The sequence below is a fragment of the Aythya ferina genome (assembly GCF_964211825.1).
Source record: "Aythya ferina genome assembly, chromosome: 12".
NCBI classification, from domain to species: Eukaryota; Metazoa; Chordata; class Aves; order Anseriformes; family Anatidae; genus Aythya; species Aythya ferina.
Window position 1 is genome coordinate 20,331,075 of NC_140308.1, and position 26,347 is coordinate 20,357,421.

Here is a 26,347-nt window from a genome sequence, read left to right on the forward strand (position 1 = left end):
TTTTTTTTAAACTTGTACTTTTAATGATTACTGTGGTTGAAATTGTTATGCTTCATTTTCATAATCATAGCTTTTAATTCTACTACAGTTTTCTACATGTTAGATTAAGAAAAAGATGGCTAATTGTGTGTAGATACCATGTCATTCCTGAATAGCCCCACATTCTGGAAACCCATTTTAGAAATATTCAGCTTATGAATTAGTCTTCAATTAAAGGCGTTTCTTTTTAAAAAATGAATTATTAGCTGTTAGATCTTCCTGTTTTCATGCAGCTAATGTTGATTTTTTTTCTTCACTCATCCATACACCAAAGTGCAGTTAACTCCCTTCTCTTGTATTTTTCTTTTTATGCATACACATAGGTGAGAAGCCTTACAAGTGTCCACATTGTGATTATGCTGGTACTCAGTCTGCATCCCTCAAGTACCATTTGGAAAGGCACCATCGGGAGCGACAGAATGGAGCAGGACCACTCTCTGGGCAGGCTGCAAATCAAGAACACAAAGAAGAGACATCAAGTAAAAGTTCCATGTTTATTAGACCAGATATACTGAGAGGAACCTTCAAGGGGCTTCCTGGTATTGACTTCCGAAGTGGCATGGTCTCACAGCAGTGGACGTCAGGAATGCTGTCTTCTGGAGATCAGCAAGGACAAGCAGCTGGTATGTCATCTGAGGTATCTTCAGACAATATGAAGGGTTCAGACATATCTTCCAAAGGAACACACTTCTCTGAACTTGGCCGTGCTTACCAGAACATGGTTGGGAATGGTGTGAACTTTCAAGGGTCTTTGCAAGCTTTCATGGACAGCTTTGTCTTAAGTTCTTTGAAGAAAGAAAAAGAAATGAAGGATAAAGCTCTGTCAGATCCACTTTCAGCAAAAGCTCTGGGTTCAGATGGAGGTGAGGAAAAGATCAGTAGCAAGTCCTCACAGCGAAAAACAGAAAAGTCACAATATGAACCTCTTGACTTATCCGTAAGACCAGATGCAGCCTCCCTCCCAGGTTCATCTGTTACCGTGCAAGACAATATTGCTTGGCATGGCTGCTTATTTTGCTCCTTTACAACTTCATCTATGGAACTAATGGCTCTGCACCTCCAGGCCAATCACTTGGGCAAGGCTAAACGTAAAGACAACATCATAGGGAACAACAAAGACCAATCTAGAGAAGCTTCAGCCTCAGTTAATAAAGTGAGCTTGCTCCCCTCTTCCGTACAGTCCAACAAAGAGGCAGTAGTTTCAAACATACTTAGCCAGCTGGACTCAGCTTCTGAGAAAATGACCCAAGGACAAAATAAAGAGACCCTGGGAGAGCAAAAGAGTACTGCCTGGCCCAGCCACATGGAATCCACTTTTTGTAATTTTACAACAGACTTCTATAAGCAGTTTGGTGTTTATCCTGGTGTTATTGGCATGGGAACACAAAATTCTTGCACCAGTAATGAATCTGAAATAAAACCACAACCCGAAGATGACCCAAATATTCTTCTCTCTGACTCTGTAAATAAAAGTGCTACTGATGACCTTTCTGACATAGCTTCATCTGAGGATATGGAGTCTTCCAAGGAAGAAAACATTGAAGATGAGGACATTGAAACAGAACCAGATATTATGAATAAGCAGTTGTCTGCCCTAAACAAGGAAAGCAGCGAAGGAGGTGACAATATACAAAGTACGGTCACCTCACAACCAGCACAAGGGCTCGTATCACCACTGCCACAAGCACCAGAAAAGCAGTGGCACAGTCAGAATCTTCTATCCTCCCATGAAACTGCACAAGGAATGATGAAAGCTGAACAAGTTCAGGGTCCACAGGTCCTGGAGAAGCAGATGAACATGTTGTCAGTCCTAAGAGCTTACAGCTCTGATGGCTTAGCAGCCTTTAATGGACTTGCAAGTAGCACAGCAACTAGTGGATGTATCAAGAGACCTGACTTGTGTGGTAAGTTTTAGACCTTCTTTTAGACCATTTCAGAAAACACTTGTGCAGAATCATGAAGCTGCTCTTTAAATATACTTAGTCATGTTTGTTAGTAATACATTTTTTTAAATGTTAAACCCTGTGGGCCAAATTCTAGTCTTCTATGTGGTCTACTCCATTGAAATCAACAGTGCTGCATGCATATACTTATACAGAGTTTTAGAAAGAACTTGCTTTTAATCTAGTGTAGCAGCAATATAGACTATCTGTGCTAGTGGCATCTGAAGGGGATATTTACTGCTTTAGCATACTCAAAGGAGGAGAACGTTTTTAAAAATTCACATGGTAACTTGCAAACTTTTCAGTATTTTGATATTAGTAAGAACCCAAGAAAAACACTGGATGCTTTACTCGCGCTCTCTCTCCCTCTCTCTCTCTCTCTCTCTCTCTCTCTCTCATTCTGTTCTCTTATTTGAGCTGCATTCCATTTCCATGATATTCATTAAATCATAGGCCGAGTAGATGGAATGCATCTACCTGTAGTGAAGAGGTGTTCTTTTCCTCCCTCACACCTTTTTTTTTAATTTTATTTTTCTAATTGGTTTCAATGGCACACATATAGTAGTTGCCTTTGACCATTTTCACTATCCTAACTAGAGGTTGTACAAGTTGTGATTTGCCTAATTAAGAGTATGCCTTCACGTAATTAAAACAACAACAACCCAAACAAACCCACTATTTTACCTTTACTAGTATCTGATTTAGAAAATTGCAGATTTACTTCCTCATATCACACATCACATTTGACAAAAAAAAAAAAAAAAAAAAAAAAAAAAAGTTAAATCTATTTGGAACAAGTGAGATTGAGGATTTTTCAATTTATCTCCAATTTTGTAAGAAAAGTTTTTGCTTGAAAGAGATTTTAGAATGTAAATCCTTTGAAAAACAGTATCACTTTAAAAAGCAGAGTCAGCACAGGACAGAAAAACTTCAATAATGCTCATCTCACTTAACCTTCAAACTAATCACAAAAAACTCATTGTCAGAGCTGAATAATGTAAAAAAAGGAAATGAAAAGAAAAAAAAAAAAAAAGAAAAAAAAAAGAAAAAAAAAAAAGAAAAGATAATGTGATCAATAGTTATAAAGCCTGACAATTTAAAATGAAACCCTAAATCTGCAAACACTTAAGAGTGGTTACCCTGGTTAACTTAAGGTTAGTCAGAGCTTTGTTTAACTTTATTAGGAAAGTATATGTGCTTACAGCTTTTTACAGCAGCTCCTTCAGGCCCCTTTCTGCTTTTTCTAGTGCATTAGTTGGTCTGAGAAAAAAAGAAAAAATTCTCCCAACAAAGTTTATCTCGCTTATATTCTTGGAGCATTTTACTTTCACAGTATTGTCACTACTTAAACTGAATCACAAGCCTAAGTATTTGCATGGCTGAACTTGTAATTCCTGTGTCTCAGTTCACTAATAAACAGTTAAGAGAGTTGGAAATATTTCCAGATTCTTCAAAATCAGTAGTTAGATTTCTGATATTTGAAAATAGTTGATACTTAATTTCAGTTATCAGCCGGTAAATTACTACTTGGATTTTTTTCTCTATATTTGAGGATTACAATCAATCAGTTACAGAAAAATGTAGCAAAGAATCTAAAGAAACAACAACAACAACAACAAAAAAAAACACATTGAAAACTAAGATTAGTTGTTATGTACAAAATATCTTTACCCATCTTCCCAGACATAAGATTTTTAAAACAATGAAAAAAACCTCCAACATTATTATTGAAATGAGGTCATGTTACTTGCATTAGTTTTTTGTTTCATCTTCCAGTCAATTCAACAAACATTTTATGATGGCTTGAGTTTATGTGATTTTAAAGACCATATCCCTTTCACAAGCGCTGCCCAGTGATAATGCATTTGACTTGAAGTATGAAGGAAAAAAAAAAAAAAAAAAGCAACAGAAGCTTGTCTGTTCTACTTTTTAAGCCATTTTTAAATGGAAAATGCAGTGCAAGTCCTCCTTTCTCCCCCCTCCAAAAATAGCTTTTTAAAATTCTTACTGACATTCTATTGAGTATTTGAGGAATATAAGTATTAAGGTTGAGTATTTAAATACATAATTTCATTTTTCTTGATATCTCACAGCAAAAATAGATGAATATGAACAATCCCCATGTCAGCAGTTCTCATTTATTTCACTCATTTAGACACCAACCTCTTGAAAGTACTGTTTTTGGGGAGTTTTCATTTTCTCAGTGACATTTTGTGCCATGAAATAACACTCCATCTGTGCATGTTAGTGTGGGGAATCTCACCTGATGTTTCTGCACTTGCAGATTAGCCAGCAGGAGCACTCTGCTAATCTGTTAGCCTTCCTTCCCTTTGCATAGAGCACATGTCCTGAGTCTTGGTTCCTTTTGTCTCTCCTACTCAGAGAGATCAGGAAGCCTGAGACCCATCTCCAACACCCAATTCCAGGGCAAGATTCTTGTGTCCATTTGTATTTTGGGAGACACTCTGCATTTGCCTTTCTTTTTGCAAATAGTGATGGGTGGGTGTTCATATCTCAAGAGAGAGTACTGATACAGTTGATACACTCCTTGCACAGCAAGGCATGGTGCTCTTTTCACAGTCAGAATATAGTTGAAATAAAATTGAGACATCTCAGTTTCAGTTAGCTGTGATTGCATCTTTGATTGGCCACACTAATTTTGATAAACTTCTGGCTGCATTAAAACAAACTGGGATTTTCAGTGATCCATGTTGATCATTTATAGCTGGCAGATTTTACCTTAAGGTACTAGGTCAGGTTTTAAGCCCATATTCTGGTATAAGAGGCTTTGATTTCTAGAGGACAATTCCACCAATATATATTGGTATTTTGGAAAGTCACCACACATAAGGGAAGTAGTCCTCAGTTTCCCCATATGTAGAATGAGAGAGACTGACGATGTACACATAATTCATTTATGCTCCTATCATGCTTCAGGCTGTAGGGATGAAAGGCACAATTAGGAAAGAAAGTACTATAATTACTTTATAATACAGAAGTTTCCATGTCAAAATGCTGCTGAGAAAAATCACTTTTTTTTCTTTTTGTAATAATTCTGCTTTACATATCTAGCAGAATAGGAAAGAACAGAAGGAAAGGAGAAAGTATAATTGATGAATTTTTAGTTACTCCTGACCTTTTCTAACTTAACTGTAGTTGGTTCCAGAGTCTTAAGTGACTAAGAGCCAATCTTGTTCATTTTTGCTACCACACACTTGTCTAAGGCCAGGGAATACCTCTCATGCTGCTTGGCAGCCAGCAGCCCAGAGCGGAGAGGAAGTCCAGGGTGCTGGCTCCATGGCCTGGTAGCTGCGTTAAGCATCTATGCAGTCTCCTTTCAGTCACTTGCTCACTTGAAAAGTAATACTTGGAATTTATAGACCTATTTTATATTTAAGTTTTAGAAGACGTTTTCCATTTCTGCTCTTCTCTTTCTCTGCCTGTCTTCCATTATACATGTACCTGTATCACAGTACTGTTCTACCTTCTGTTCCGAGTCCCTAATTTACACAATTTGCACAGCATCTATATATGACAAGACTCTTTTTTCTATCTCTCCTTCTCTTTAAGTCTTCCTGCTTTGCGGCTAAGATGGTAAAATATCCCTACTTGCATTTTCTGCTTGAGATGTACCTAGGCTTTCAAAGAACAGCTGGTGGACTACAGAAATACTGGCCAGAGATGGTTCTGGTCATTAGCTGGTTGCTTAATGGGTTAGTGCTATTGAACCCACTTGTAACGATGACCAAAAGTGTTAGTTCCATGTTGTCTCTATAAATCTCATTTGCTTCCATTCATGCTTGCTTTCCTCTGCAATTAGTGCTGTTTTCTCCTGCATAGGTTCCACCCCATGATCATTTATTTCACTGTATGAAAATAGGGCAGGGCCCTTCTTATGTATGGCAGCAGCTTTGAAGTTCTTCTCCTGCAAAGCACTGAGCACTTTCTGTTTCCTTTGAGTAGAAAGTGTTCAGCATTGCACAGAATTATTAAAACGTTCAGCATTGTAACTTTCTGAAATACCTTCCAAATGTGGAACTGTAGCACAGACAAGAGGGCGTGGCAAGAGAAAGATCGATTGTGGCAGATTATTACAGCTTTATTAACACATAATAGTAGTGCTCTACCCCAATGTTTAAATAGTGAATTTACTCATTGTAAATTGCTTCTTGCCACAGGTGTTAAAACCAAAAAGATTATAATGGTAACCCCTTCAAAACTACCACCAACATATAAAACACAAAAAAAAGATTTTTAATTGTTTGTGGTGACTTCACCCTATCACAGCTCTTTTAAATTATAAACTCCATGTTAAACAGAAGCAAAAGGCCCCAAATATCCAAGCAGTAGGACAGCTATGAGGTAACAAAAAATCAGCAAACTGCAGTACACGTAACCATTTAAAGCACCCCCTAATACAGTTAAGCAAGCCGATATTTTGCCCGAATCTGCCATTGAAGGAACAACCAGAATATTATTCTCCTTCAAGGCAAATTGATATGTTATTGAAGTTTTGCTGCAGACCTTTCTTTACCTAGCATGGTGACTGTGCAGAAGTTTCATCAGTCTCAGCACAGGGACTGCTCCTGGTGTTCCTGGTGCCACCAGGGGATCGGCGCCTCAGCCTTATGCCGGGGCTGCAGACGCACTTCTGGATGTCGCAGTGCCTTTTGTATGGCAATATCAAACCAAACTCATATGGCTTGCTTCCTTTTTTTAATTAACTGGGAATGCCAGTGATCCAGTGAAGTTTGTGTTACTGGATAAAAGGGCTGGTCTGTGAATAGCATTGTATTTGCCAAATGGTTTGCTAGTCATTTCAGTACAAACAAATGGATGGTGTCTGTAAGTCTGCAAACACTGTTGACATTTAGCCTTGTTTATGTTACTTTCCTTTTGCTGCATATTTTTGGCTAGAAAAGATACTGTCTGAATCAACATTGACTTCCTAAGCAGAAGCTAAGGACCCAAGCTTGCATCCCTCATTCCCGATGAGTGGGACTACTTACATGACTAAGGATTGCAGAATCAGGTCCTATGTTTATTTGACTTTAAATTTCATTGCTACATTCATGTAATTTAATTTCGTTGTATTTTGTTGTATCGGAAATCAGTCTGGTGATAAGTTTGGTATCACCAATTTGTTTACTGTTGAAAACTTATTTCTTACCATTTTTCATACTGTGGTGTAACATTCCCATTCCGTTCATGTTTCTGGAAGTTAACCCCTAAAATATGTGATACAGCTGAGTGCTGAGTACCTTCTATTCCCAGTGAAACTGGAGGCATTCAGTCCCTCCCAGAACCAGATCTGAAAGGGGGATTGTGTTTGCAAAAGGAGGCCTTGGTATGTGTCTTGATTTCAGACATCAGTGGCCAGCCACATCAGGGCAAATCCCTAGCACAGAAAGGCTTTTCTTTTCTTTGCAGAGACAAAATAATGATGTAAGCTTAGAGCTGTATGATTTTGCTCTAAGTTTCATCTCCCAAACAATATATTCTTATTGTTTTTGTCATATCCAGGTCAAATTTAAAATATAATTTAGGACTGGGCAAAGGCATAGAGATGTTTCCAGATCTTTCCAAAGTAAGACAATGCTCTGGTTTGTGTTTCAGTTCAGGAACATATATTCTTGTCTGAGGTATAGTATTTCCTATAACTACTCATAAACAGAAACAATTTAAATATCCTTGTAAGTCAAAACTAAGTGTATAATTAATACCTATTATGAGGCCAATTTTAAAAAATTAATTTGACAGCAATTATAATTTTATGTCACAGGCTTTCAGAAATAAATAACCAAATTTGTAATTTAAGGAACTTAGAATATCTTTAGGCTAAGATGATTTTGTTATGCATAGTATTGCATATTTGGGATTTCTGGGGGTTTCTCCCACATATCTACATACTTGTAGTATCAGGGATAAGTAATTACCTGAGGCTTATTAATTGTTTCAGCAAAGAAAAAAATATATACCTTAAGTGTATGCATTGATATATGTATACACAATACATCCACAATATATAACAAACCATCATAGTAGTGCAAAAATAAAGGTCCTGAATATGTTATGTTATTTATGTGTTTGGCAAGCTTAGGGAACGGACTTTAGTATGAGTGAAAATTCTCTTAACATTTTTAAGGTTATTTATTGTCATTTCTATTTGAGTTTTTAATGGTCCTGTATTTTATAATGCTTTAGCAGGAAAAAATACTGTAGTTACCTTTTTTCATATTCTTTAAGCAATATTTCTAGCTTAATATATTGTGCCAGGTTTCCCAATATTAACCAAGAAAGACAGTAAAATTCAATGAACAGCACTCTGACATCCACAATTTAAAACCTGTGATTGAAGTGAAATGTGTAAACTTCTAGTGGGTTATCATGTGCTTTGGAATAGAGTATTGTTGGAAGTAATTAGAAAATATATTAAGGTTTCCTGGTAATGAAGGTATGTAAGTTTTTAATAATTGTTGCTTTCTGAATAAGTGTCAAACTATATCTTTAAATGTATATGGAGTTACAAGTTAGGTCACTTCTGAATGGAATGTAAAACAATACTAAAATGCTTCAATAACTTATCTCAGTGTTGCTAATAAAAAAAAAAAGCTGTTAACCATTAGTGCAGTTTGGAGTCATTTTGTTAATTCATTCAAGAAAACTCTCAGAGAAACTCTTTTAACTTTCGGAGGACCAAAGACCACTCATGTAATCCACAGTTTGTTCAAGCTTTGAGAGGGAAACTCTACAAAGCAACTTGTTGGACTTTTTAAAGGGTATTTATTAAGAATGCAGTCTTCTAATGAGCGGTTTGTGACTAGAACAACATAATGTATGGTTAGACAGGTGCATAAGGGGACATTAGACTTGCTTCATCCAGTACAGAAAATACCTTGGGAATGCAGGACCTGTTCCCCCCATTGCTAGTAAAATCTGGTGGACATTTTCGTGGAGGCCAGTGGGTTAAAAATGCATAATGTTGGATGGATTATGTGTGTAAGTACTGGTGTCTGGGTGCTGGGCTGGAGTGAGCTGCTGGGGCAGCCCCGCAGCTCGAAGTATAGCCACAGTAACAGACATACTGCCTCTATCCCAGTGGAGAAATACTGTGAGCATATGTCCCGTAAGTGACCTTTCTCAGTTCAACTGGCCCTGTCTTACACTCTTACAGTCTTCAGTACTTCTGGTAGTCCTTAACTCTGCTTCTTATCTCTCATGGAAAGAATGTGTGGTAAATGTCGTGAGACTAGTCTTGCTCTTCACCTTCACGTGCGGTTCACTCCAGATAAAGAAAGTGTGGGAAACCAAGCATCCAGTCACATTAGTCCCAGTAGTATCACTCAAGGTCTCTGGTGTTTCCAGGAGGGAACCTGTAAGAGGTGGCCCATTGTTCGGTGCACCACTTACGCAATGGAAGCTAAAGGAAAACATGACTAGGGCTCCCGGTGTCACATCTTCATTAATGCTGTCAGTTTTTAATAGCATATTGGTACTTTTTATTTATTCCACCAAAACACCATGAGTCAGGACCTGACATTTTAGTGTTCTGTGTCATACTGAGAAAAATCTGTAGTTCAGCAGTAGGACAATTATATTATTTTGGAAGGGCTAGAAATAATACAGCATTTGTGAGACAACTGTAACATTTATCCAGACTCAGTGTGAGATTGTTCTTCCTTTTATTTGGAGAGCACTTCCAAAAAAGTATCAACTAGGAGCAAAGAAAAAAAAAAAAGACAAGAAAAAGTGGCAATTATGAATCCATTTAACCCCCATAGGGTATAATCTCATTTTGTGTAATACTGCTGGCTGTTATATGCCTAAACTTCTATGCAGTGAGCTGTGAATATAGTCCTTATTGTCCTGTGGGCAATATGACTAAGGAAAAAATATCTCTGTAGTACAATGGAACATTTGTCTGAATGGTGTAACCTAAGGTCCATAACATCAAATCTAAAGTTGTAATTATACAGCTGCAGTCACACCACTCAACTGAAGGCTGTGTCAGCACTTGTATTATATAAGAAATCCTGTTTTCAAGGGTTGATGAATCATATGCAAAAAGTATTTCTCACTAAACAATTGCTCTGGTTGTTCCAAAGCAATGTCTAGGTACTGGCCTTTCCCCAGTAGGATGTGGTCATGCACTCTGCAGTATGCCACAGGTTAGCTTGGTAGTTTACTTTAATGAATATATCTTCTCCGAGCTGCCTAAAAGGTTTGTATTTTTGTGCATTTTTATTATTAGGATTGACAACAAATATTGGAAATCACAACCATTTTCCTAATACATGATACAGATACAGATTCTGGATGAGTGACCTTAAACAGCAGATTCATCTTTCCAAAGCACTTCCACTTACAAACCAGTGTTTTGGAGCTGCTTCCATGTGCAGCATTCACACCCAGGGCCTGCCGAGCCTGCCACATTGTTTGTGGAACTTGAGTGAGTTTCTTTAAGCTGATCTCTGATGCAGGGTTCCTGTAGCGCCCCTCCCTGCATAGAACAGCCATTGTTCAGCTGATGGAGCAGCACTGGGGTAGGAAATAGCATCCCATGCTGGGGATCAGAGAAGGAATTGTTCCTTAATTATCTCTTACTGGAGGAAAAACCCAAGGCATATCCCGATATGTGCCATGACTCTGGCAGAACACAAGTCTGTTAAATAAGGTTTGAGGAGAGCAGCTCACGTTCAGAAGCTGGCAGTCCTCACTGCTCCTGCAGGTCTTCCTGTGATTCACCCTCTGACCATGGAAAAAAAAAAATAAGTTTTCCGCCTTGGATTCTCCATTGTGAAATGGGAAATAACAGTACTTATCTCCCTGGTAACTCCTACCAGAAGCTGTGAGGATAAATGAATGAATTAATGTTTGCAAAGCACTTTGAAGATGAAGAACATTTATATAAGTCCTCAGTGTGTAAATGCTTTCTTCTCTGATATAACTACAGTAAGCTATAAAAAATTACTTATGAAAATAAACATACACGGAAGCTATATGTTGGATGTGGATAACCCTTCTTCGTCCTTGCAGCACTCGTAAAGTTGACTTCCCAAGCAGCCCACTACGGTGAAAGCTGTGCTGAAACCTGCCTCCAGCATCAGCTCCTACCTGAGCCAAAAGACAGGTGCCCAGGGGCTCTCTGCACCTGCAGCAGCTTTTCAGTATTTTGGCCATACTGTCTTTTAACCAAATCCACAAATTTTAACCTCAGGGCTCTTCCAGGTGCCAGCTGGGCAGAGCTGCCCCTTTTGGCTGTGAACCACACACCTGCCCTGGCTGTGCTGCAGAGCTCTGCAGTGCTGGGGCTGGGCGATCGCAGTGTGCTTGCCCCTGGTTCCCACGGCTCTGCAGGCTCCCCTGTCCGCTGCTTGCATGACCGGGTCCTTCTCAGGGCTGGGTACCTGTCACACTGTCCCCTCCATTCCAGTGCCAGCATTATTCTCAACACTTGGTTCTCCTGGAAGCTTGGCACGTCCTGGGGCATGCACTCACTCGTTGATCTGGTGGCTGGAATTGCCTGTTGTAAGGGTTTAACTGAATGACAGTGACTTCAAATCACTACTTGTAAGTTAATTTTTTATTGCCTGCTTTCCAACATTACTATCCTAGATTAAGCTATTTTTTAAAATTATTATTAATATTGTGTGTGTGTGTGTGTGTGTTTTGTTTTGTTTTCTTATAAGCCTGGGAAGTCCAGACCAGTTCCCATGTCTAACCAGGCATGTTAAGTGGATGAAGGGAAGGCAAACCAACATGTCAGCCATGTACAGATGTGACATTTATCAAGAGAGACATATAAGACATTTATACATTGAAATGAACAACTTAAAGACGAAAATCAGTATTTTTTTTTAGGGTTGCATAGATGAGTGTGTGAACCTTAGGAGAAAGGTTCATTAGAAGACACATTATCCATAATTGTGTCTTGTTTCACTCATCCCTTTGTGCAGCTAGCCCTGCTCCAATTGGTGCACTTGGTTTTGTTTTTACATCGCTGTAAGACCTTCCTGGTAAAGCTGTTGCTGGATTGGTTGGTACAGCTGCGTGAGCGTGGAGGAGCACAGCGTCCTGCTTCTGTGGGTGCAGAACCCTGCTCAGCCCCGCTCCTCTGCTTCGCTCTCTGCTGAGTGTTGGAAGAGGGTGGCAGCTCCTGCCAAGGGAAGCCCGCAGCTGCACCAAGGCCCATCAGCAGCACAGCCAGGCGCCTTCAGCTGGCTGCTGATGGACATCCCCTAATTCTGACCAGCACTGGTACGCACTCAGCGGTGTGGCTGATCTTCCCATCCCCTAACATGAGAACAGTTTAATAACTGTGATATTTATGGGTGTATTCACTAAGTGTAACTGTTCATTGGGGTGAAAAAGAAAAAGGAAACAAACAAATAAACAAAAACAGAAAAGCTTTCCCTAAGGATAGAGGTGGGAATCCCATTAATGTGATGGTTCCCTCTTCAGTTGCCAAGATGACTGACAGATGGATAAGGTCAGAACATGAAAACCAAGCCATGGGGGACAGAGCGGGGAGTGGAGGGGGCCCAATCAGTTGAATAAAAAACTGAGTGTCAGTGCTGGGGAAGGAGACAACTGGCACTCCCACTAGAAAAATCCTCACCCTTTGCTCCCCTACTGTTTGTTTGGGGAAAATGCTGCAGCTTAATCAGAATTATTTACAAGATAATGGTCCATTGTTTGTAGTAAAACAGATGCTGTCTGTGGGAATTTAGTTTTATGCTCCGTGCATTACACTGCCGTTGCTGTGTACAGATGGGATCACAGTGGTATTGTTGTTATCCACTTTTTGGAAATTTGGAAGATCCTTCCCGTAAAAGGAGGATCCTTAAATAGAAAAAGAGTTTTCTTGGACCCGGAACTGGGATTTCTCTTAAGGTAGACTTGTGTTCTTAAGTGTATGGCAGAAGAGGAAGACGAAAAGGAAATAACTCTGCTTTCGACCTGCAGCATGAGGGGTCCCTAGAATAGCTTTACTTGGTGGTGGTGGACATGAGTCTGTGGATGGATCCCGTGTGTCTGTCAAAAGGCAGGGAGATTCTGGTGGGCTACGTCAGTGCTCCTCCTTGGGTGGGGGCTGGCAGCGCCAACTGGTTACAAGGATACAAGGTTTGTGTACAGGTACGCAAACACCACAGACAAAACAAAACAAAAAAATAGATTTTCACTGGACTTATACTAAAAAAATATCCCAAATAAAAATCTTTTTTTTTTTTTTTTTTTTTTTTTTTTTAATAGCTCAAAATGAGAGAATTTTATATAAAATTTGTTTCATCCCAGTGGAAACTCCATCTTCTATAAGCATCCTTTCTGGCCCAATTAAACCATTTAATGTGGAAGCCCAGAACCTGGCAAAGGGGCCCCCGGGCAGGCAACCCTGTGCCACATAACCTTGCTGCACCCAGGGAGGAGAGTCCATGTGTCCTTCCTGCCGGCTGCCTGGGTCTGTCTCAGCAACACATGGAGAGCAGCAGCACCCACAGGTCTTCCCCAGGTGCCTGGAACAAGAGGACAAAGCTGGTGTGGTGCAGAGCTCTGCTCCCCTCTGCAGGGCCGTGCCTCTCCCTGTCCTTCTCCACCCTAAAACCACCCAAACCCTGAGACAAGAAGTTCCTCCTTGGGTCACTGTGCATTGGAGCAGGACCTCCAGGCACAGTGCAGGACAAGGGGTGGAGGGGTTGTGTGTATGCGTGTGTGCGCGTGTATGTGTGTGCATGCACTTCCTCTCTCAAAAATCTGCTTTTAGTGTGAAATAGCTCACATGTTACCTCAGCAGAGACCGGTGTGCGCCAAAGGCAACCAAGAGACGACAAATCACCAGAAAGGCTCCACAGGGGATTTTGAACATCCACGTCTGGTATTCCAAGATCCATTAGCTTTCAGGTAAAATGGAAAACAATAACCGTCTTTTTTTTGTATGCAAGATAATTAAGCTGTCTTTCCATCATTGCAAAATATCTGACTTTCCCCGGAGAAAGCAGAGGGAATGGGGATGGGGAGTGAGACAGAGAAGGACAGGGAATGGTTTAGTCAGACTTCATGGTATCATATCCGTGTTTTGTAAAACAGAATTCTCCAGGAATACCCTTGAAGAGCAAGACTGGCCCATGAGATTGTAATTCCTGAGTTATTTGATTTTCCCTATGTGTTTCCAGTGGGATACGTACAGGGAGTCCATGCTTTTTTCTCCAAGTCAGCATTTTTTTTTACAAAATCTCAATTTTGTATTTCCTGACATTTAAACTTTTCAGCCTAATGTTCTAATATGGATTTTGTCTGTCTGTCTAAATAAAACTTCGTCCTAATGAGGGCACCATCCATCTCCCTAGATAGAGCCTAACGACTTCCAGCCTCAGTGTAATTTTAGCTGTGTTCCTTCCCCACCCCCTTCTCCCCACAGCTCTTTGTTTGGGGTGTAAATTATCTGTTTTGGGACAAAGTTGTGCAGAATTTCATTTTGAGTCAAGTGACTGAACTATTGTGTGAGCCTCTGCTTTCTCTCTGAAGAGGAGAATTTTGCTCACTCCCAGTTGTATGTTCAGTGCCTGCTTATTTGCAATTTCTGTTCATAAGACTATGGATTTTCATGCCAACGATTTTCTGTTTGAGTTATTGGAGTAGGGAGGTTGTGGGAGCATGCCAGTGTCAAAGGTTGTTGCTTGAATGATAATTAATAACATTATCTGACTGATTATGTGTTTAGATGTCCAGAATCAGGAGTGAATTGAACTTGTTAAATTTAATTCCTACCTCCGAATATCTGACTGTTTTCCGTGGCTGGGAGACTGGCTTGTTCACAAGTCTCACATTTGCATAAAGGACAAAACCGTGACTATAAAAGGGCAACAACTAATGAGGATTGCTGAAATTCTGAGCTTCTGGCTTTTGTAGGGCTTCTTCTACGGTGTCGCTGGCCAAGCTATCGACAGGCAGAAGAAAGCCCAGATTGGGTGCGTGATAATGTTTATAGACCCCAGCTTCATTGTGTCAGCCTCTGACTGCAACGTTGAGTCATTTGAGATTGGAGATTATGTCTTCTGAGGTCCCGAAGAGCTGTTTCACATGTGACCGATTACCTCTGTCAGAGCAGAAAGAGACAGGTCCCACCTCTGTGGGTGGGATTTGAACTCGTGCTTTCAGAGGTCAATAACAGGGTTTTTAGACCTTTGTGCCTCTCGGTCCCTTATAGCCAGACCTTTTCTGTTAAAACTGTTTAAATTACAAACCAGTAATAAAAGGATCATATGTGTTTCCCACTGAACAGGTTCTTTAAGGCTATTATGATAATTAAAAACATATGGTGCCTACACAAGTCAGAGGGAAACCACAGATGTACAAATTAGGTATTATATAAGGTTTTTCTTTTTTGCCCTTTTAAAAACAAGCTAGAGAAGTACAAAGAGATAAAGATGGTGATTTTTCTGGAGATGGTAGGTAGCATTTTGTTGTGTTGTTTTGTTGTTATTGTTGTTCTTTTTTTAATCATGAAATATGTAAACCTGTTTTCTTATACATAATCAGAGCAAACTCTTTCTGATACATGGGAAGAAAAAAAATCAGTAGCCTAAGACTGCAGTATTTATGGAAGGAATAAGGAAACACTGTTTCATGCAAGTTATCGGAGACCAGGAAACCTTTTGCATTTTTTATGATGTTTCCCTGCACAGACATGGAGGATTATATTTATTAAATATTGAATTATATTGAAATTGGATTGATGCAGCCAAAGAAGGACATTTCTTTGCATTCCATTTTTTTTTTCCTTTTAAAAAAGGGAAATGTACTAATATTGATTGCAGTACAAGTAGTCATTTGTTTTAATTTAAAAATATAGGATTGATTTTAAGAAGGTGATAAATACCGCTAATCAAAAAATTCAAAATGGGGATTTATAATGATTCTCTGTTAAGTCAATGGTTTAGTGAGGCTAACTTATAATAAAAGTAGAGACATGCTGAAGTATCCAAAACTAATGGGTTATTTGCCATTTGCTAGCACTGCAAACTTTCCTTGGTTTGCCGGGTCCTGCTACAAGAGGTGAAATATATATCATCTCACACTCCCTGCTCCTTGTTTCATCATTCTTTGACTAAAAATGGGCAGCCAAGGCCTTGTGGCCAGCTGTGGGGCCTGCTCCTGTGCCCGTACGGCCCCAGCATAGCAGGGGCTGGGTGCCAGTGTGGGTTGGGGTGGGTGAGTGTGGCTAGGCTCAGCACTGGGGGCACAGCTCTGGCCCTGCAGCACCGGGCTGCCTCCTGCTCATGCCAGCGCCATGGGCCTGCACTGGGTGCAGCTTGAACTCTTGCCACCACCCCCTTTGGGCCGGACTTGCAAAACTCTTAACTTCTTTTATCACCTGTCCTTCCCACTCAAAAATGAGGCTCCCCTCCCTTTCCAGTAAAAAAAAAATAAAAAATAAATACAACTGCAGTAAGGAAGGCAGCCCCAAAGGCCTCCAGCAGCCAGACCCAGACAGAGGCCTGGTGCCGCCGGCCTGCTGCAGCCTCTCAGGTGCAGAAGCCATCATGCAGGCCCGAGCTGGCTGGCTGCCCACAGCCCAGGCCCTGTGCTCCCTTGCGGCACCCGTCCCGCCTGCTCCTGCATTCACTTCTGTTCTCACCTTTATGGTGTAGCAGCGAGTAGGCAAATCTGGGGCTTTTTTTCCCCCAAAGGAACTTGTAAAAGACCAAGAAGAACCCCAGGATCCTAGGGAGAGGAGAGGGAAGAGCCTCATGCTCTTTCATCAGGTTCCCAGGAACGGCAGCTGAGCAGGCATTTCTGAAGACAAGCTTTTCTTTTATTGAGTGAGCGATAGCAAACTCGGTGTTATTTTGCATGTACGTATTACCATTTTAACTTTTGCTGAGGTAAAATAACACCTTGTCACTCAGTGCAAATACCAATCACAAAATGAATGAATTGTAATAACTGTTGTCAACAGAACAAAAGACTTGTTGCTTTCCTAAGCAGATTTCAGTGCCACTGATAACTATATACAGGGGTTCCCATTGGGCTTATTCAGTGTATGTAGTCAGAACATAATTTCATCTGTCTTTCTCTACACTTTGTTATAAAAGTCTTGGAAATTGAGTTAAAAAACCTGTATTTTTTACATACCACTAAGTATATGCTTTTCCGATGCTTATGCTTTTTTCTTAAAAAAAAAAAAAAAAGTAAACATTTCCACTTAGTTAACTAACACTTTTTCATGCCTAATTTATTAAAAATTCACAAGCTTCTAACAGTCTGTAGGATCTGTTTATTTACCTTATGCCATGAGGGACAGTTGCTTTCAGAGAAACTACAGGCAGCTTTTTTTTTTTTTTTTTTTTTTTTTTTTTTTTTTGTTACACAAAATACATTTTTACTGATGTTTCTTCTTTAGCCAGTCATCTTTATACAAAAGAAACAGTGCTATCCCAACAGATGGGTGAAGCTTCCTTTAAAAAGGGGGAAAATGAGAAAAAATTAGCCAAGAAATGCAAAATTCCTCATTCTTGTGCTAACCACAAATTCATTCAAGCTAAGTTTGGGGTGGGGGGTGGGAGGGAGAACTAACTAACTAACTTCACAAAGGAGCCTCGGTACAGCAGGAGTTGGTGCCAATACTCTATACTCATTTTACATGGCTATTTAGCTTAATAGTCAAAAATACTATAGCATATCCTCTATGTCTTCCTGTAAAAGCTATGTGTTTTCTTAAAGAAACATACATTATTATTACAGCCTGAGACAGCAATGAAGACCAAATGCCAGTGGAATAAAAACTAATCAGGAACTGACCCCCAGAGCAATCAAGGTCCATTTTGCATCCCTACTTTAACAGAATCTGTACTGTAGTTTAGATTGCTTCCACCCTCTTCCTTTTCAAGCAGTACCAACATGTTTCAGTACTTTCTACCCCTCTCAAGGGCACAATCACAAACTCAGATAAAATACAGGGAAAATTCATTATCCATGTTATCTTTCCCCAGACATAAGCCAGGAATCAGGGAGCATCCCACAGAGCAGTTGGAGTGGGCAAGGCTTCCCAGCCCACCTTGCAGGGGAGGGGGCGAGAGGCTAACAAAGCCACAGCACAGCAGCCTCACATCGTTAGCCATGCCAGGTCCTGCTGCTCCCATCGCTTGTCTGATTAAAATGGGGTGTGCCTTGCTGCTGCTGTGCCTGCTCTGCAGGGGAATAAGCAGTGCCTTGAAACCACAGCAAGGTATTCTGAAAACCTTTACGCACCCTGGATATCAGAGGTCTAGGAGCTCAGGCACCCTTTTTTTGTGGGGTTTGCAGCAGTGTTGCCACACAGCCTTCATTCAGAGGATTGCTGTGGTTTTCTCTCAAACCCTCTGCTGCCAACGATGCTTTGTCCATCTGTGTGTTTTCAGCTGTGGGTCAGTGAGGTGTTCCCATGTTGGCCTGACTTGCTTTCCATGTGGGTGTGCCACTTGCAGGGCTGCAGCGGGTTGTCCCTCTGCCGAGGAGGGAAGGATGTGCAAAATCACATCTTGGGCAACAAGTGACTCCAGCTACAGCATGTTTGTTCTCACTATTTATTTATTTATTTATTTATAAGTAGTTCTGAAGGTGCCGAAGTGATTTTTCTCTCATGCACTTCCCACAGTGGAGGGGACTGGAATATCCATGACAATGCAATTGTGCTGGAGCTTAAGCAGTTTTGTTTAAGCAGCCATAAGCCAAGGTTGTGGTTGCTCCTGTAAGGATGCATGAGGATGTGGGAATGATGGGCAAGAGCTTCTACCATCCCCTGGGGTTGCGTGTTTGTGCTCTTGTCAGAGAGGGGCTGTAGGGGTCGGTGGGGCCGTGTCCTGTGGTGCTCAGAGTAGCCTGTGCCTGCAGCACCTCCCAAATTGCTCCTCACCAATTCACAGTTTACCCATGGAAGTAAGGCTTTACATGCAGGGAACTACATAGGAAAGATTGACTGGTATCTTTTCTGTGACTCTAATGCCATAAGGAAGAGGGTGGCTTTACAGCCCTTGAGCCTGCCTAACACTTGTCCCTCTGGATGCATGCTTTCCCAGCTTAATAGTTAATTAACTGTTCCCCATCCTTTGGAGAAGGCACAGGTAGCAGTGAGCCCTCTGTGTGGGATGGAGCAGCCCATTGGTACTGGCTTGTGGAGGCCTTTGGCAAAGCCCAGCTTAGGAAATGCAGCTGAGACTAGGTGTGGGATGGGAGTGTCAACAAGGGAGCAGGAGCCCTTACCCCTCCATCTGGTGTGTGCCCCCTGCTGCTCACCCCTTTACGTGCCAGTAAATCTCTTTCAAAGACAGCAAATACTCCCAGGATCTCATATAACACCACCACTTAGGCTGTCTGGGGCTTTTTGCTGTTTTAACATCACCATAGCATTTTCTCTGCTGTTCCTTTGAGTAATGCAAATGATGGCGATGCCCAGCCTTACGGCGTGTTTTGGTATCAGAATGGCTGCTTCCAAATTTGCTTCTCAGCATCATTTTTTTTCTTTTTTTTTTTTATTTTTTATTTTATTTTTTTTTTATTTATTTTCCCTGTTCCTCTTTGGGTGATTAACTGAGAAAAGAAACGTCTCTCCTTGCTGCAAAACACTCATTTCCCTGCTCCTTAGCACTAGTTGCTGATCAGAACAGGACTCTGATGGCCAAATAGTGTTGGGCCGAGCCAAACGTGGGGCTAGGCATGCACGCATATGGTGATCAAGCATTTTATTATTTTATTAATGTGAGGTTTTAATGCAGGTTAGGTCACAGTATGGAGATTCAACAGCGATGTCCAGCAATCGAATTCTGTAGTGCTGTGTTTAATTTAGCATGAAAATATTCCAGGGTATGAAAAGGCAGTACTAACTCTATTTAGGATTGGTGTTTTGAAGGATTTCAGAAATATTTTTTTTCTTTCCAGAGCAAAGGCATGTTAGCCTATCATTTTATAAAGGTGTATGTTTGTGGGTGGGGGAGAGGGGAACACAAAACTTAAAAAACAAAAACTGTTTCTAAAACAAGTGCAGAATCTTAAACTAGTAAACTTTTACAGTATTTGTATAATTCACATTCATGCAGTACTAGAATATTCCGAGACATTTGGGGAAAATTTGTGAAATGAATATGCTTCCTGGCAGAGACCTTGTATGCCAAGTTTTAGCCTGGGCTGCATTTTTACAACTGAGTTATAAACCCCTGAAAAACAGGATTTATAATGGAAACACTGACACAACCTTAAGTATAGCAGTGCTATCTGGTGCTGCTATAATATACTGTATGAAGAAATCAGTTCATTAGTTAGTTATAAACAAAGGACAGAGATAGTAAATTACAGTAGGTATTTCAGCAGTTTTCTATATATTTATGACACAAAAATATGCAGCTGCATTTTATTTCTTGAGATAGTATTTAAGGATTTCAGATTTAATACACATTAGTTATGCACATTGTGCATTTTGGTCTCGCTGTTTCCTCTTGTAGTTTTATTCATGGTATTTTCTTCTTTCTCTGTTGCTCATTAGAAAAATGTTAAAAATCCATTTTCATCTGATTAATAATAAAGCTGATCACATGTAACCTAATTTTCATTCACTGCTGCCCCTGTCTGTGGAGTCATATACAAAGTGACCTTTGAATCACCACTGGGCCCATAAAGCACAATAAGCACCATTGTCCTGTCAAAAATTGAAGATGTTTTACATCATTACAAAATTTAATGTTCCATCTTTTCAAATGCACTACTTTTCAAAGGCCACATTCCAATTGAAGCTCATTAAAATCAGACTCAAGTTTCCTGTGGTGGGGATGAGAAAGAGTTTCTCATGCATTCGGAGTAATATGAATCACTCTTTTAAAACAGATATGGTTACATATTAGTTTTGAAAGGTACAGTAACTGCTGAGCCTCCACTGTCTGCAACAGTGAGGCTTTTGTACTTATAAATCTAATAACTGCCTCCTGATCCCTTGTACTTCATCCACACTGTATCCTATTTACTTATGAATAAATCAACTTTCTAAATAAAATTGTTGTTCAAAAGTTCAGGGGTTGAATTATAGAAGTCTCTGGCTCAAAGCTTCTATTAAGGTTTTAGCAGACATCTGTGAAACTCTTGTTAAAATCAGTTTTTCTCAAAACTCCTTCTTGAATACATTAGATTTGGAGGACCAAATTCTTCTCTGGAGCAATCCTTTAAAGTATGTTGAATTGCACAGAGGGTGAATTTGCCTCCTAATCTTATGAAATGATATCTCATAGTGTTTTATTTATAAAGCAAACAGAACTTTGATAAACTGATTGCAGAGATGGGCCGTGTGTTTGTGAGTATATTACCGTACTTGTGCTCTCTCTAATAGAGGTACACGCAGACTGCTGGCATTACCCGGTGTTCAGTGCAGTGTTATTAAAAGCCTGGTTGTCTCTCGACTCAGCTCTCCTTGCAAGACAGGTGGCACGCTCCTTCTAATTCCATTGCCACAAATAAAAACCAACAACAAAAAAATTATTCCAAGCTTTTTAACAGTTAATGTTGCACTACGATATATACACATGCCTGAGTCTTGGGTATATGAGCATACAGACTGATACCCTATATATAAAGCAGATGTATATAAATGTTATTGCACATTTTGTTTACTGTAGCTATTACATGATCTCACATTACAAGAAGTTTTGTATATTGGTCACGTGAAATATAAGCTGTGCTGCAAAACACAGTGTACTAAACATTTTATGAAGATAGACACAATGTATGGTGAATACTATTTTCAACTGTTGACAGATTCTGAACATATTTCCTGTAAGTTTACAATCACGAAAATACAGTTATAATTTGCCAGGCACTGTTGCAAGTGAGACAGAATGAACAGGAATGACTGTCTTTTATCAATATTGCATTAAGATGCCATTGCATTTTCAATATTATTCATATAGCTCATTAACATGGTATATTAGCATAACACCACGTGATAAAGTCAGGCGCACGCAGTTCTCGCATTTTAGTTGTAACGTTTTTAATGCTTACATGATGTAAAAGAGTCCAAGCCCAGTTTGAGGTCTGTGAATATCAAGAGCTATATAAAAGGCAACTATGATATGGATCAAGAATATGGAATACCATATGCTGGTATTCCTACAGTACACTGATATCCCATGAAGTATTGAGATCTTGCCAGCTACAGTTCAATCATATTTTTACTATAGTATTGTATATCACCAAATATTCTCAGATCTCATATTCAGAGTTGTCTTCTGTATCACTACATGCTGTGATAATGCTGAATGAAATTCATTAACTTTCCATCATAATAGGAATCCTAGCCTCATTTAATGCACAACTAGAAGCAGGTTTGGTTGATTCATAAAAGTATAAATCATTGAATAGGGATGTTTTGTCTAACCGGTTTTTAATTACTGGCGCTCTTACCTTGCTTTGGTCAGTTGTATTGTGTTTTCTGCCTCATTTTTAAATCTCAGCCTTTGTGGAGGTTGTAGCGTAAAGATTCCTTCATTTTTTATTAATAATAATTATTAGTATTCATGAATTTATTAACTGGGCATATCAGTAGATACTTAGAGTATCTACTACCATACAGTAGCAGGTAGTTTCACTCCAGCCTGTCCCTGCCCATGGGTGCAGCCAGCTGGGCCGTCACCTGAGGCCTTCCAGCCTGCTCTATGCTGGGCCTGCTGCTGCCTGGCCCCCTTGGGCCGTGAGAGGCTCTCTCCCTCCTTCAGCTGTGGCCTTCTAAAGAAGCACGTCAAACCCTTCCTCCCTGCCCAATAAAGTATATACTTTCTGATTCTGCCGTTTACAGCTCATATGGAAATGAGTAAACTTTGTGGCCTGCTAAGGGCCCCTTTATGAAGTGCTAAAAGGCTTTAAACCAGGCAGGCACCGCCACCATCCCTGCTGCTGGAGGAGGTGAGTGGGCATCCAGAGGCTTCCAGGCTGGCCTTGGGCTTCCAAAATCAGGAGTGGTTCCTCACAGCGGAGTAATTTACACCATAGTGTGGTGACCATACCCCTGGTCATGGTGCTGCCACGGGCTGCCAGGCAGAGGACCTTCCTTGAATGGTAGCAGGCTCTGTGGGGCAGGTTTCTCTGGTTTTCCCTAGTGAGGCCAGTCACTAGTGGCGTCCCCCAGGGCTCGGTGCTGGGGCCGGTCCTCTTTAATATCTTCATTGATGATCTGGACGAGGGCATTGAGTGCACCCTCAGTAAGTTTGCAGATGACACCAAGTTAGGTGCGTGTGTCGATCTGCTTGAGGGTAGGAAAGCTCTGCAGGAGGATCTGGATAGGCTGCACCGATGGGCTGAGGTCAACTGCATGAAGTTCAACAAGGCCAAGTGCTGGGTCCTCCACCTGGGATGCAATAACCCCAAGCAGAGCTACAGGCTGGGAGAGGAATGGTTGGAGAGCTGCCAGGCAGAGAAGGACCTGGGCGTGATGGTGGATAGTCAGCTGAATATGAGCCAGCAGTGTGCTCAGGTGGCCAAGAAGGCCAACGGCATCCTGGCTTGTATCAGAAACAGTGTGACCAGCAGGGCTAGGGAGGTGATCGTCCCCCTGTACACAGCTCTGGTGAGGCCGCACCTCGAGTACTGTGTTCAGTTTGGGGCCCGTCGCTTACAAGAAGGACATGGAGGTGCTTGAGCGGGTGCAGAGAAGGGCGACGAAGCTGGTGAGGGGCCTGGAGAACAAGTCCTACGAGGAGCGGCTGAGGGAGCTGGGCTTGTTGAGCCTGGAGAAGAGGAGGCTTAGGGGCGACCTTATCGCTCTCTATAGGTACCTCAAGGGAGGCTGTAGCAAGGTGGGGGTTGGTCTGTTCTCCCACGTGCCTGGTGACAGGACGAGGGGGAATGGGCTTAAGTTGAGCCAGGGGAGTTTTAGGTTAGATGTTAGGAAGAACTTCTTTACTGAAAGGATTGTTAGGCATTGGAACAGGCTGCCCAGGGAAGTGGTGGAGTCACCATCCCTGGAAGTCTTCAAAAGACGTTTAGATGTAGAGCTTAGGGATATGGTTTAGTGGGGACTGTTTGTGTTAGGTCAGAGGTTGGACTCGATGATCTTGAGGTCTCTTCCAACCTAGAAATTCTGTGATTCTGTGATTCTCCACTTAGCAGTATTTGCTGGTTGGTGATGCTATTTTAGCTCCCTTGAGTGGCTGCTTTCATACTGGTGTGGTATGTGTCTTCTGCCTCCAACATCTCTTCCCTTTGTGTAAAGAATCATACATCCTTTATTTGATCAGAATTTCTTTTTTTGACCTGTAGTAACACACAACCTCTGGAGGTGACCTCAGAAAGTGAAGAGCAATAGATTGTGTAAAATAAAGCTTGAAATACTTCACTTGTTCTGTCTGACAAATGCTAAACTCTGCCTTTCACACTTGCAGGATCGGTAGTTCAACTCCAGAGAATAAGAGTTGAGATTGCAACGCTTGCTGCAGCGCAGTTCTCAGGTCAAAGTCTCAACCACAGTAATTAGTAATAAGCATCTCTATCTACAAGACAAAAATGGGCCACTTCTGATTCTTGGGTACTCACTGGAAGAAACTTGAACAAAAAAGGGAAAACCTTTTTGCTTTGCTCCTTTAACCCAGCTTGCACTTACTGAATCCATAGCTGATACTGAAAGTACTTGAAAGGATTAGGGTATGTTATGAGGCATGCTATGGCATAACAGTTACAGAGCAGTCTGAACAGCTATTATACATCAACCAGGACAAGAAGTGGAAAATATTGACAGCAAAATCTGAAATGGTCTCTTGCAGGGAGTTTTCCTTAACTGTTTTTATTGCACTTTGGGCAGTCAAGACTCACAGGAAGGCTGTATTCTGACCTGGGTCTTCATTCCAGCCCACCTTTGCTTTCTTTCTATTGCTGATTATTTAGCAGACTTTTCCCATTATGAAAAAACAGGAGGTTTGTCCATCAAATGTAAGTGGTTGCTGGTCACGGAGGATTATTGCTTTGAGCCAAAACTTCGGTTCAGTCAATCCACAGTTGTCTATTTCAGGACAAGGCATTTAATCTTTTTTTTTTTTTTTTTTTTTTTTTTTCCTGATAACTTTATATTTGCATACTTTATTTGCCCCCATTTAATTTTCTTAAGCAAAGTCTATAGACAAATATATCTCTTAGGACCAGGTCTTTATTATTTCTCATTTAGAACATACTGCTGCCTACAATGGGCACCATTAAAAATTCAGCGTTTGCCCTCATTGGTAATTACTTTGGATAGGAAATAGCATGCTATTGTATAGCAGGATACAGTAGTTACAAGACTTAAAGGGTGGCATGATATTCACTATGTGTATACTTTTAATAATGGTACTTCTGCATCTGCCTTAAGTCCATGTTTTCTGATTGTACACTTTCATAACAGTGGATGCAAATGCAGACAGGCAATTTCTTTTGGCTTTAATGGGCTTTTCCCTGGAAAACAGAACTCCTTATATTGCTAAAGCTTAGCTTGTAGTAGGTGCATTAACAGGGTCAGTAATGGTGTCATGTCTGCAGAGTAAAAAGTAAAGTTCTAAAATTCCCTAATAGGCAGAAAACTTTCAGGTGTTATGAATGGAAATTTATTTTGATGAGCATAAATACATTTCAGTAACAACTTACTGCGTACATGATTTATGTGTCAAGAAAACAGAGTGTGCATGCAAGCAATATGGGTGTTTGGGGAGAGGGGTGATTTGCTCTTTACTAGTTTCACATAAGAAATGTTTTGCACCTTATGTTGTAAAGGGAAGGAACCTTTCTTCTCCAATGGAGAAAACACATCTGCATATGCATTTTGAATTTAGGATTGTACATAAGTGGTATGTATGGCAGAAGAACCATTATAGACTTGCCAAAGCCAATACCAAAATTAGATTTGTAACTATGTAAGATGTACATTTGAATATTGGTAACTAAGATCCTTAGGGTACATAGACAAATTTTGAAATGACAGGTACTGTGCTGTTTGAACAGCATACATCTGACCATATTTCTTACAGAGAGAAGAAAAGTCTACTGATATATGCTTCAAAGACTTCCCTGTCTGTTCAGAAACCCAGAAACTGCTCGTTGGCTACTCCTGCCCATCCTATATACAGAGCTTAATCATTAGCAGACTAAATCAGCTGGTGCTTCCAGTCTTCTTGTTTCAAAGCGTTGTCTTCAAAGTCCATGCTGCTGAGATGACCAGGCTGTGTCACAGCTGATGGGAAGTTGGAAGTTGCTCTCAGAAATGATGTTTTTCCTAACAAGAGATCTGGATATTCAGGGAACACTTGCATAGACAAGGACTGGAAAATTCTGCAGGAATTGCAAATATGGCACCCACTAACGTTCATGTAATATAACGGATTAGGGATCAG

At 40.6% G+C, this 26,347-nt stretch overlaps 1 protein-coding gene across 21 annotated transcripts in view; it reads left to right on the forward strand.

The window, feature by feature from the left end:
• ZNF536 (zinc finger protein 536) overlaps positions 1–26,347 on the forward strand; it is a 353,866-nt gene that overhangs the window by 223,784 nt on the left and 103,735 nt on the right. For 20 of the 21 annotated variants that reach the window (XM_084533183.1, XM_084533173.1, XM_084533176.1 and 17 more), the window contains one exon: positions 363–1,943. In XM_084533183.1, the coding sequence (XP_084389309.1) occupies positions 363–1,943 (1,581 nt within the window). Of the gene's footprint in view, positions 1–362; positions 1,944–6,899; positions 8,599–26,347 lie in introns of those variants that run through there. The other variant, XM_084533184.1, reaches the window with a different exon arrangement.